Genomic DNA, 13,131 nt, shown 5'->3' with positions numbered 1-13,131 from the left:
TCTCTGTTACCCGCACACCCAGATGTGTTAGTGTGTGTTTTCTGTTACCTGCACGCCCAGATGTGTGAGTGTGTGTTTTCTGTTACCTGCACGCCCAGATGTGTGAGTGTGTGTTTTCTGTTACCTGCAGGCCCAGATGTGTGAGTGTGTGTTTTCTGTTACCCGCACGCCCAGATATGTGTGTGTGTTTTCTCTGTTACCTGCAGGCCCAGATGTGTGAGTGTGTGTTTTCTCTGTTACCTGAACACCCAGATGTGTGTGTGTTTTCTCTGTTACCTGCACACCCAGATGTGTGAGTGTGTGTTTTCTCTGTTACCTGCACACCCAGATGTGTGTGTGTTTTCTCTGTTACCCGCACGCCCAGATGTGTGAGTGTGTGTTTTCTCTGTTACCTGAACACCCAGATGTGTGTGTGTTTTCTCTGTTACCTGCACACCCAGATGTGTGAGTGTGTGTTTTCTCTGTTACCCGCACGCCCAGATGTGTTAGTGTGTGTTTTCTGTTACCTGCACGCCCAGATGTGTGAGTGTGTGTTTTCTGTTACCTGCAGGCCCAGATGTGTGAGTGTGTGTTTTCTGTTACCCGCACGCCCAGATATGTGTGTGTGTTTTCTCTGTTACCTGCAGGCCCAGATGTGTGAGTGTGTGTTTTCTCTGTTACCTGAACACCCAGATGTGTGTGTGTTTTCTCTGTTACCTGCACACCCAGATGTGTGAGTGTGTGTTTTCTCTGTTACCTGCACACCCAGATGTGTGTGTGTTTTCTCTGTTACCCGCACGCCCAGATGTGTGAGTGTGTGTTTTCTCTGTTACCTGAACACCCAGATGTGTGTGTGTTTTCTCTGTTACCTGCACACCCAGATGTGTGAGTGTGTGTTTTCTCTGTTACCTGCACACCCAGATGTGTGAGTGTGTGTTTTCTCTGTTACCTGCACACCCAGATGTGTGAGTGTGTGTTTCCTCTGTTACCCGCACGCCCAGATGTGTGAGTGTGTGTTTTCTCTGTTACCCGCACGCCCAGATGTGTGAGTGTGTGTTTTCTCTGTTACCTGCACACCCAGATGTGTGAGTGTGTGTTTTCTCTGTTACCTGCACACCCAGATGTGTGAGTGTGTGTTTTCTCTGTTACCTGCACACCCAGATGTGTGAGTGTGTGTTTTCTCTGTTACCTGCACACCCAGTCTGGACAGATAGCGGTTGCGCAGACCGAACGGGGACAGAGGCTTCAGATGCTCTCGATCCTCCATAGCCTCCTGATGGACACGCTGGACATCCCTGAGACAAAACTGCAGTGTCACTACACTGACATCTGCTACTTACACACACACACACGAGACAAAACTGAGGTTCACACACTCACACGAGACAAAACTGAGGTTTCACTACACTGACATCTGACACTTACACACACACACACACCTGAGACAAAACTGAGGTTTCACTACACTGACATCTGCCACACACACACACGCTGGACATCCCTGAGACAAAACTGCAGTTTCACTACACTGACATCTGACACTTACACACACACACCTGAGACAAAACTGAGGTTTCACTACACTGACATCTGCCACACACACACACGCTGGACATCCCTGAGACAAAACTGAGGTTTCACTACACTGACATCTGACACTTACACACACACACACACACACCTGAGACAAAACTGAGGTTTCACTACACTGACATCTGCCACACACACACACGCTGGACATCCCTGAGACAAAACTGAGGTTTCACTACACTGACATCTGACACTTACACACACACACCTGAGACAAAACTGAGGTTTCACTACACTGACATCTGACACTTACACACACACACACACACCTGAGACAAAACTGAGGTTTCACTACACTGACACACACACACACACACGCTGGACATCCCTGAGACAAAACTGAGGTTTCACTACACTGACATCTGCTACTTACACACACACACACACACACCTGAGACAAAACTGAGGTTTCACTAGACTGACATCTGCTACTTACACACAAACACACACACTAAAAAACAACACAGTACATCTCATGTTTTTATTATCATCCTGAGAGTCAGTGCCAGATTGAGAGTGAAGACCAGTCAATAGTCTCGGTGCTGCACTGCAGCGCTCACACTCACACACCGTCATCACGAGCTGCGCTGGACATCTTTGATCATTAGCTCAGAAAAATTTATATCAAATAGTATTTCAAATACAGCATTACACGCTGAACGATTAAATATTACACAGAGATGAAGCTGAAGCCATATAATCATACTACAGAATATAAGCAAATACATCTCATGACGCCGTCAACGACATGATGGGTCAGATTTCATATTTCAACCCAAATACTTCTGATAGAAAACATTAGGTAAAAAAATGTGTTTATATTCCACTATATTTTAAAACAAAATGTAATCGTACATAATTATATATTTTAATCAGGTAAACTCTTGAAATAGTTTTAACAATATCTGGCCATGTGAATGTGTTTGGTCTTGCGGGACTAGATTATTAAGTTTGGACTCGCCACTGCTAATAGACCCACACTGTAAGATCTGCAGCATTAACAGACATTCATCAGTGCTGTATCAGATCTAGACAGGTGGAGCTGGGGAGGAGGAGGGCTTCAGAGGAACAGCACACTATCCTACAGCAAACACTCAACCAGACTATTGAAATGCTGAGCAAGCATCTCATTGGCTGAGGGATCAGCTGAGCCAATCAGCTTGTGCCATGCCGTAATGATGTCAGGATTGCATGTAAAGGACCGTCAGCCTGTGCCATCTAGAGTTTTATGACTGAAGTAAATTACAAAAGAAATAAAAAATAACCACAAATCTTTAAACAAAAGACGCTTTTAAGTCAATATGAAATGCCATTTACAATGAGTAAGAGGCCGCTCACACAGAACGCGTTTCTCCATTCCACTGTGACACTTTTCCATTGTTTTTCAATGTAGACGGACGTCTTTAACCGTTGTGCTCATTACACGGCGTTCTAGAAACACGGCGCTCAAGTTAAAAGAAGATCAACCGTCTCACGTTTTTAACAGCACAAACGCGTTCTGTGTGAACCGGCCCAAAGACAGTTAATCTTGATAAACAGGCGGTATATAGTCAGTTCTTTGGGGATAAAATCAATCAAGTGAATCCCATGTTACTGTGCAAACAAACCAGAGTTATAGAAATGATTAAAACTGTAAAGTAAAGACAGGAGCAGCTTCCAGTCTGAGTGGATCATGATGAAGTGAACCCAGTGTCCAGTGAAGGACAGGATCACTCACCAGTCGTCAGAACCAGTCTCTGGTTCAGTGCTAAAGCGGTTCGACTCGAGAACGAGTGAGAACTGGTCCCGTGTGAAATCATGGACCCGGAGTATCTCTGCAATCGGCTTCTAGACACAGAAAGCTCTACGATGTTTATAATGTCCGAGACGCTTCCCTGAGACTTCGGCTGCACCTCATGAAGAAACGTGCCTCGTATTTCATCCCGAAAGGAAAAAGAAAGAGAGAGAGAGAAAGAAAAGGGGGAAGAATACATAGAATACCTTGTGACATTATTTTCATTACAACAACCCCATTACTACAATAATACAGTATTAAAATAATGCTATGCTGGCACAGTTTCGTTATTAAAACCATGAGTTAAAATCATAGGTACTACTGGGTAGTCATTTCATGAAGTATTATTAAAATTGTATATTAAAAATATAGAAGAATTTGAGAATAATGTCACAAGATCATGTAAAATGCGTTCTAGTAGTGTGTGTGTTGTGTGTCCATCTGTCCGGTGCTCATCTAAAGGATTGTGGGTGATGTGAAAGTGTTCAGTGAAGGTGAAGGACGCAGTGCAGAAGAGCCGTCACCTGAAACACAACACACACACACACACACATTCATGAGATACACGAGTAAACCAAACGCTCACAGAAGTTCTTCACACACAGTTCATCCTCACAGAGTTAGACGTAAAAACACAGTCCTGAATGAAACATGTCAAGCTTCTCTCAGCGGCCATCTTGTATGTACAGAGTGATTGTGGGATTATATGTGTTGCTGCTAAAAGAAAATATTACATAGAGCAGCATTTTTATAACAGGCCCATGATTACGGCTGCACGATTCATCACGATTTGGCTCATATTTCTTCTGAAGCATTCGGCACGGTTTTGGGTCAAATTGGAAATTATACTCATCTCTGAAGAAATGTTTAGTAAACATGATAATCCATGTGTTCTTCTACAGTGTACAGGAGGGTTTTCATCCCCACAGTGGATTCATAAGAGACTCATATGTCATATTAAAGACATGCACTCGCTTTTTGATTTTGCATAACTCCTGACAAAAATTAAGAAATTATTGTCACAGATTTTTATCATGATAATATCTGATCATAAATCCTTAGACCTTTCTAATGATTTATAGTCATAGGCTGCCTGCATGTTAACAGGTAACCCTGAGTTTTTTCGTAAACCAAAATTATGTTAAATAAAAATATCATTATTTTCTAATTATTATATTGTTATTTATTCTTAAATAAAAAAATAAAAAATAATAAATATAAGTGTTCTTGTTTGTTTCATAATTTTATTTAGCAATAATAATAATCATACAAATTATTTAGTATTAATATACAAGCACAACATTTTGGGCTAAATTGTGCATCCCTACAAACAAGCACAACAAATCTGGAGTTCTTAATCTTTTTTTTTTTTTTACAAAAATAAATACAAATAAATAAATAAAAAGTATTTTAAACTGCAATTTTATTTAACCAGAAAAATATAATTAACAGTAAACGCTGCTCACACACACTCAGTCTCTGCATGCGCTGTGTGTTCAGCTTTCCAATAACGTGCGTTTGGGAACGCAGAGAGTCGGACGCGGTGTGTGTGTGTGTTTCAGTGTCTCGGGTTTCTCATGCTGTGAGTGTGTGTGTAACGTTCATCTGGGAACGCAGTGTGTGCCACTGCACAAGATTTGTAACGTCACTTATCTGCAAATCTACGCCAACACACGAGAACACATAAATATGTTTCTAAATATGCGACTTCTTGTTCATGGCGATGTCAATATAAAGTGTAACCTCTCGCTGTGAGTTTGCCTGTTCTGATGTGATCATGTTCCTGTTCAGGAAATTACAGCGGCTGTTCATTTCTATCCTTCAGAAGTGACCAGATATTAAAGGTTAAGTGGAATGTAGTTTGGCCAATATTAAAGAAGGATTTGATCATTTCACAGTGTAACTACTAACACCAGCCGTTGTGCCTCTGCAGGCGTTTATTACAGTAATGTACAGAAGTTATATTTATATTAGTTTATATAATTTATTTTACAGTTTTGTTCAATAAAACGCGTATGATTACTTGCTTAGAACCAATTATTATTGCTTAAAGGCTGTTGTTCACTTGGATCTATTTTTTTAACACAATTTTTTTATCAGATTACTCGATGAATCGATAGAACACATGGTAGATTAATCGATTAATCGATAGAATGAATGGCAGATTACTCGATTAATCGATAGAATGAATGGCAGATTACTCGATAGAATAAATGGCAGATTACTCGATTAATCGATAGAATAAATGGCAGATTACTCGATGAATCGATAGAACACATGGTAGATTACTTGATTAATCGATAGAACAAATGGCAGACTACACGATTAATCGATAGAATGAATGGTAGATTACTCGATTAATCGATAGAATGAATGGCGGATTACTCGATTAACCGATAGAATGAATGGCAGATTACTCGATTAATCCGATAGAATGAATGGCAGATTACTCGATTAATCGATAGAATAAATGGCAGATTACTCGATGAATCGATAGAACACATGGTAGATTACTTGATTAATCGATAGAATAAATGGCAGACTACATGATTAATCGATAGAATGAATGGTAGATTACTCGATTAACCGATAGAATGAATGGCGGATTACTCGATTAACCGATAGAATGAATGGCAGATTACTCGATTAATCGATAGAATAAATGGCAGATTACTCGATAGAATAAATGACAGATTACTCGATAGAATAAATGACAGATTACTCGATAGAATAAATGACAGATTACTCGATAGAATAAATGGCAGATTACTCGATTAATCGATAGAATAAATGGCAGATTACTGGATTACTAAAATAGTCAATAGCTACAGCCCTATTTAAAAGTCTGGACTGTTCTTGAATTCGCTGTAGAAACACACAGCAGCGCCAAACAATATCTGGACACTCAAGTCACACTTAAAATGAGAAGTTGGGGGTTAAACGTGTTGAATTGTCATGAAAACAGTGTCACAATTCAACTGTTCAGGCTGACATATGAATGACGTGTTCCTGACAGACTGTGAGATTCACCCTGACTTTTCCTCCACAGTTTCTGTTCCAGCAACGCTTCTGTCAAATGCTTTGCGTGAACAGTGTGTTTGTGGATGTTTCTGGCTAACGAAAGCTCCTTCCTGACACTGAGGAGGTGAAGGACAGGTGTGTACTCACTCAGATTTGAGTCGCTGGGCTCGTGTCGAGGCGGACAGGTTCAGCTCTCCCTCTGAGGACAGAAGCAGAGGAAGTGTGTGTGAATGATGACCCGTTACAGGCCGAGTTTATCAGGAGTGAGAGTGCTGAGCTTACCTGTGTAATAATCATACAGATACAGCACCACCACAGCGAGCAGAGCCACTGAAACACACAGCACATCATCTCACACACACTTCAGGAGGAGGACAGAAGTAAATCTTAAAGAAACTACACAACACGGGCCAGAACACACAGTTTAGTCGAAATAATTATACTAGTGTACTGAACAGAGCCAAACCTGCACATCGATTAGCGCGGAGTGTGTGTGTGTGTGTTCATCAGCTGAAACACTGTCAACAGAGAGCACTCAGCATGCTTGTGTGTGTGTGTTCATCAGCTGAAACACTGTCAACAGAAAGCGCTCAGCGTGTGTGTGTGTGTGTGTGTGTGTGTGAGAGCTGAAACACTGTCAACAGAAAGCGCTCAGCGTGTGTGTGTGTGTTTATCAGCTGAAACACTCAACAGAAAGCACTCAGTGTGTGTGTGTGTGTGTATGTGTGTGTTCATCAGCTGAAACACTGTCAACAGAAAGCGCTCAGCATGTGTGTGTGTGTGTGTGTGTGTGTGTGTGTGTGTGTGTGTAAGCGCTCAGCACTCGCTCAGATCAAGCTGAGCGTCTGGTGTTTTTGATGATCGATATGTAGATGTAGAAGTGGAGTGTTTCTGAATGCCAGTTTGCTATTGTGTGTTCATGTAGTTACGCTGTGTGTTGAAGTGTGTGTTCTCAGGTTACTGAAGCACGTACACTGCTTTATGCACTATTGTAACCTAATGTTCCTCGTACACACATTAAGGAAATTATATTTTATTTAAGAACAATTGTTTCAAAAGATAATGCACTTTAAAAAGTGAATGTCATTCCATTTCAATAAAAGATGCGGCTTGCACCCTCTTGTGGACATTGGAGACAATACAGTACTTTTTTAAAGTATTGCCTTTAGAATTTGAATATAATTCAAATTTTGCTAATATTTAAGAAAGAAATTCGAATTGAGCTTTTCAGCCGTTTTGGCAGCTCTAGTGTGCAGAGACTCACGGCACAGGCAGGCGATGAAGAAGACCTCGAGGAAGAGGTAACCCTTGTTGTCCAGGATGCTTCCCGCAGCCATCGACATGACGGCCAGACCCAGGTTCTGGATGGACTGCATGCTGCGCACACACACACACACACACACACACACACACACCAGAGCGTCAGAAACACCTGCATGATCTTCAGCAGAGGATGAGGAACATCAGAGGAGAGACTTACAATCCGTACGCCGTTCCCAGCTGATGCTCCGGCACCACAAACGCCACCATGGGCCACAGCGCACAGGCCAGCAGAGAGTACGACAGGCCTAGGAGACACTGATACACACACACACACACACACACACAGGGTTAAAGATCTGATGGGTCATCGGACACACACACAGGCCAGCAGAGAGTACGACAGGCCTAGGAGACACTGACACACACACACACACACACAGGGTTAAAGATCTGATGGGTCATCGGACACACACACAGGCCAGCAGAGAGTACGACAGGCCTAGGAGACACTGACACACACACACACACACACACACAGGGTTAAAGATCTGATGGGTCATCGGACACACACACACACACACACACACACACACACACACACACACACACACACACACACACACACACACACACACAGCTTCAGGTTACCATGGCGATCCAGGGGTTCCAGAAGGTGAAGGCCAGCATCATGTGTGAGAGGAGTGTGGTGACGACGGCCAGCAGAACCCAGAGCACGTTATGCCCGGTCCGGTCCACCAGAAACCCCAGCAGAGGAGACGCCGGCGCCGAGATGATGTACACGACACTGCACAGTTAAAGACCAACATGCACTTTCAGTCGCTAAAGCAAATAAAAATGACTGTCATTGTACTGTTTTGAGCTTGTGTGTGAACAGGGGGTAAATCACTAGTTGAATTAGAAGTTGCAGCATTACTGTTAACAAGACTGCTCTGGGCCAATTACAGTATCGCTACAGTAAAAGATCTGACAGACAGTGAAACTAATGTGCTTCTCCAGATCTGGGTAGATGAAGGAAAGCAGCAAAGCTTTTAAACATCAGGTCCAGTGACGGACATCACTGAGTTACTGCCTTAAACTCAGACTAGACTCAGACTCCAGTGATAAAGACTCCAGACTTGACTCAGATTCCAGTGATAAAGACTCCATACTTGATTCAGACTCCAGTGATAAAGACTACAGACTTGACTCGGACTCCAGTGATAAAGACTCCAGACTACAGTAATAAAGACTACAGACTTGACTCCGACTCCAGTGATAAAGACACCAGACTTGATTCAGACTCCAGTGATAAAGACTCCAGACTTGACTCAGACTCCAGTGATAAAGACTACAGACTTGACTCAGACTCCAGTGATAAAGACTCCATACTTGATTCAGACTCCAGTGATAAAGACTTCAGACTTGACTCAGACTCCAGTGATAAAGACTCCAGACTTGACTCAGACTCCAGTGATAACGACTCCAGACTTGACTCAGACTCCAGTGATAAAGACTCCAGACTTGACTCAGACTCCAGTGATAAAGACTCCAGACTACAGTAATAAAGACTCCAGACTACAGTAATAAAGACTCCAGACTTGATTCAGACTCCAGTGATAAAGACTCCAGACTTGACTCAGACTCCAGTGATAAAGACTCCAGTCTTGATTCAGACTCCAGTGATAAAGACTCCAGACTTGACTCAGACTCCAGTGATAAAGACTCCAGACTTGACTCAGGCTCCAGTGATAAAGACTTCAGACTTGACTCAGGCTCCAGTGATAAAGACTTCAGACTTGACTCAGACTCCAGTGATAAAGACGCCAGACTTGACTCAGACTCCAGTGATAAAGACTCCAGACTTGACTCAGACTCCAGTGATAAAGACTCCAGACTTGACTCAGACTCGTGATAAAGACTCCAGACTTGACTCAGGCTCCAGTGATAAAGACGCCAGACTTGACTCAGACTCCAGTGATAAAGACTCCAGACTTGACTCAGACTCCAGTGATAAAGACTCCAGACTTGACTCAGACTCCAGTGATAAAGGCTCCAGACTTGACTCAGACTCCAGTGATAAAGGCGCCAGATTTGACTCAGACTCCAGTGATAAAGACTCCAGACTTGATTCAGACTCCAGTGATGAAGACTCCAGACTACAGTACTAAAGACTCCAGACTACAGTAATAAAGACTCCAGACTACAGTAATAAAGACTCCAGACTTGATTCAGACTCCAGTGATAAAGACTCCAGACTTGATTCAGACTCCAGTGATAAAGACTCCAGACTTGATTCAGACTCCAGTGATAAAGACTCCAGACTTGATTCAGACTCCAGTGATAAAGACTCCAGACTTGATTCAGACTCCAGTGATAAAGACTCCAGACTTGATTCAGACTCGTGATAAAGACTCCAGACTTGACTCAGGCTCCAGTGATAAAGACGCCAGACTTGACTCAGGCTCCAGTGATAAAGACTCCAGATTTGACTCAGACTCCAGTGATAAAGACTCCAGACTTGACTCAGACTCCAGTGATAAAGACTCCAGACTTGACTCAGACTCCAGTGATAAAGACTCCAGACTTGACTTAGGCTCCAGTGATAAAGACTCCAGACTTGACTCAGACTCCAGTGATAAAGACTCCAGACTTGACTCAGACTCCAGTGATAAAGACTCCAGACTTGACTCAGACTCCAGTGATAAAGACGCCAGACTTGACTCAGACTCCAGTGATAAAGACGCCAGACTTGACTCAGACTCCAGTGATAAAGACTCCAGACTTGACTCAGACTCCAGTGATAAAGACTCCAGACTTGACTCAGACTCCAGTGATAAAGACGCCAGACTTGACTCAGACTCCAGTGATAAAGACGCCAGACTTGACTCAGACTCGTAATAAAGACTTGTGAACATCTGTCTGTGTGTGTGTGTGTGTGTGTGTGTACCTGTTGATGGCTCTGGCCTGGACAGTAGTGAAGTCAAACTTCTCGATGAAGAAAACTCTGTTTGTAAAGACAACATCATTCAAACCCATCCATTGTAATCTCATCATAATGATGTGCAGATGATTCTCTTCTGTTTATGTCAAGTTTTACACTCATTTTAAATTGTTTACTCTTGATTTTTGTTTATATGAATATTCAGCTGGACATAAACTCACTGGCCCAGTCCAATAAAGGGGAAGATGGCCACGTAATACGCCACACAGATGATGAAGATGAGCCAGAGAGAGAAGGGAAAGTCCTTGACATCAGTCAGCTTGATGACTTCCCCTACACGAGCCACACACACACACACACACACACACACACACACACACACACACACACACACACACTTCTGTAAAACACACTCTGCTGAAGTGCTGGATTCTCTGAGATCACAGTCAGGATCATCTCACCGGTTTTGCCCTGCTCCTTCTTCAGGATCTTCTCTGCCCGTCTGTCCAGGAACCCCAGAATCAGAGCGCATGTGAGCGAGAACAGACACGTGGACGCCGCTGCACACACACACACACAGACACTCAGCTGTTGTCTATAAGGGGGTGTAAACTTTTGAGCATTTCAGTTCCTCTCATTCCACGAGAAATCCTTTAAATGTGATATTCTGAGCTGAACAGGAAAGAAGAAATCTATCGTTGAAACAAACAAATTATAGCGACATTCATTATAAACAACAAGTGATACTGTGGGAAACACACTAGTCAAATAAACTCTCTCATACGCCACCAATGCAAATGTTTTGTATGCTTGGTGTTCATGTCAAAAGAAGAGTTGTGTGTTTCAGCAGGAAGGCCTTCGTCAGGGTTAAAACACGTTTATCTGGAACATGAGCTGTTACTCCAGAGAGGAGAGGAAACACTGGAGATTCAGTGAGACGGAGGAAGGAGAAGTGAAAGACGAGGCACATCAGGGTGTGTGTGTGTGTGTGTAACTGATCATCTGATGTGTGTGTGTGAGTCAAGACACGATCTGCAGAACTCAGTTTATAGATGCTCAACTCACACTTTCTAGCTCGAAAACAACTGGAGAAAATGTTTAATGAAGGAACATTGTGACTGGTTGAGATCAGACTCATTTCCAGGCTCAGAGGTTTAAAGCGCAGTGATATCTGTGATATCTGAGATATGCACACTACTGGTCAAAAGTTTTAGATCAGTACGATTTTTAATGTTTTTAAAATAAGTCTCTTCTGCTCACCAAGGCTGCATTTATTTGATTAAAAAATACAAACAAAAAGTCATATTGTGAAATATTATTCCAGTGTAAATCATCTGTTTTCTATGTGAATATACAGTAAAGTGTCATTTATTCCTGTGATCAAAGCTGAATTTCCAGCATCATTACTCCAGTCTTCAGTGTCACATGATCCTTCAGGAATCACTCTAATATGATGATTTGATGCTCAAGAAACATTTATGATTATTATCAATGTTGAAAACAGTTTAATTACATGTTTACTTCATGATGCTATGATGAATAGAAAGTTCAAAAGAACAGCATTTATCTGAAATCTAAAGCTTTTGTAACATTAAACACGACCGTTCAAAAGTTTGGGGTCAGTAAGAACTTTAATTTTATTTTTGGGGGAAATAAATAAAATAAATCAATACTTTTATTCATCAAGGATGAGTTACACTGATCAAAAGTTACAGTAAAGACATTTATAATGTTAGAAAATATTCTATTTTAAATAAATGCTGTTCTTTTGAACTTTCTATTAATCAAAGAATTTTGAAAAAATGTGTGCACAACAGTTTTCAACATTGATAATAATTAATGTTTCTTGAGCATCAAATCATCATATTAGAGTGATTTCTGAAGGATCATGTGACACTGAAGACTGGAGTAATGATGCTGGAAATTCAGCTTTGATCACAGGAATAAATGACAGTTTAAAATATATTAAAATGTCATTTTAAATTGTCATAATATTTCACAATATTACTGTTTTTTGTATTGTTTTTTATCAAATAAATACAGCCTTGGTGAGCAGAAGAGACTTCTTTTAAAAACATAAAAAAATCTTACCGATCTTAAAACTTTTGACCAGTAGTGTATATATCTGATATTTGTGATATTCTGTGATACTCACCGATCATGAGTGTGATCCCGAGAGTGGAGTGTCCCGCTGATCCCGTCAGAGACTGAATACGGCCGTACACCCAGCCGATCACGTTCATGTTCACTGTGCTGCCCTGAACACACACACACACACACACACACACACACACACACACACACACACACACACACACACACACACACACACACACACACACACACACACACACACACACACACACACACACACACACACACACACACACACACACACACACACACACACACACACACACACACACACACACACACACACACACACACGTCAGTCATATTCACTGAGATCACACTGAAATAAACCTCTCCACTGATTTAGGATGGACGTGTAACTCACACATCTTTCATCTTTCACACATCGAATTATCACCAGAACTTCATC

The 13,131-nt window shown here is 41.9% G+C and overlaps 2 protein-coding genes across 3 annotated transcripts in view; one reads left to right on the top strand and one right to left on the bottom strand.

The window, feature by feature from the left end:
- Window positions 1-2,036: 2,036 nt before the first annotated feature.
- The window catches only part of mfsd1 (major facilitator superfamily domain containing 1), a 15,023-nt gene continuing 3,928 nt past the window's right edge, over window positions 2,037-13,131 (bottom strand). The window contains exons 7-16 of one of the 2 annotated variants that reach the window (XM_082179179.1): window positions 12,724-12,826; window positions 11,030-11,128; window positions 10,790-10,901; window positions 10,575-10,631; window positions 8,276-8,432; window positions 7,845-7,942; window positions 7,629-7,741; window positions 6,647-6,694; window positions 6,512-6,563; window positions 2,037-3,867 (exon numbers count right to left, since the gene is read on the bottom strand). In XM_082179179.1, the coding sequence (XP_082035305.1) occupies window positions 3,864-3,867; window positions 6,512-6,563; window positions 6,647-6,694; window positions 7,629-7,741; window positions 7,845-7,942; window positions 8,276-8,432; window positions 10,575-10,631; window positions 10,790-10,901; window positions 11,030-11,128; window positions 12,724-12,826 (843 nt within the window). In that variant the 3' untranslated portion in view covers window positions 2,037-3,863. Of the gene's footprint in view, window positions 3,868-6,511; window positions 6,564-6,646; window positions 6,695-7,628; window positions 7,742-7,844; window positions 7,943-8,050; window positions 8,137-8,275; window positions 8,433-10,574; window positions 10,632-10,789; window positions 10,902-11,029; window positions 11,129-12,723; window positions 12,827-13,131 lie in introns of those variants that run through there. The other variant, XM_082179180.1, reaches the window with a different exon arrangement.
- Window positions 8,655-10,566, top strand: LOC309505846 (uncharacterized protein; the record flags this gene model as incomplete). Its single annotated transcript, XM_082179310.1, has 3 exons — window positions 8,655-8,687; window positions 9,202-9,676; window positions 10,221-10,566. 3 exons carry the CDS (start codon window positions 8,655-8,657, stop codon window positions 10,523-10,525), a joined length of 813 nt encoding a protein of 270 aa, XP_082035436.1. The 3' UTR covers window positions 10,526-10,566.

Source organism: Leuciscus leuciscus (genome assembly GCF_965113295.1).
Source record: "Leuciscus leuciscus genome assembly, chromosome: 9".
NCBI lineage: Eukaryota > Metazoa > Chordata > Actinopteri > Cypriniformes > Leuciscidae > Leuciscus > Leuciscus leuciscus.
This window is presented reverse-complemented; position numbering and strand designations above follow the sequence as displayed.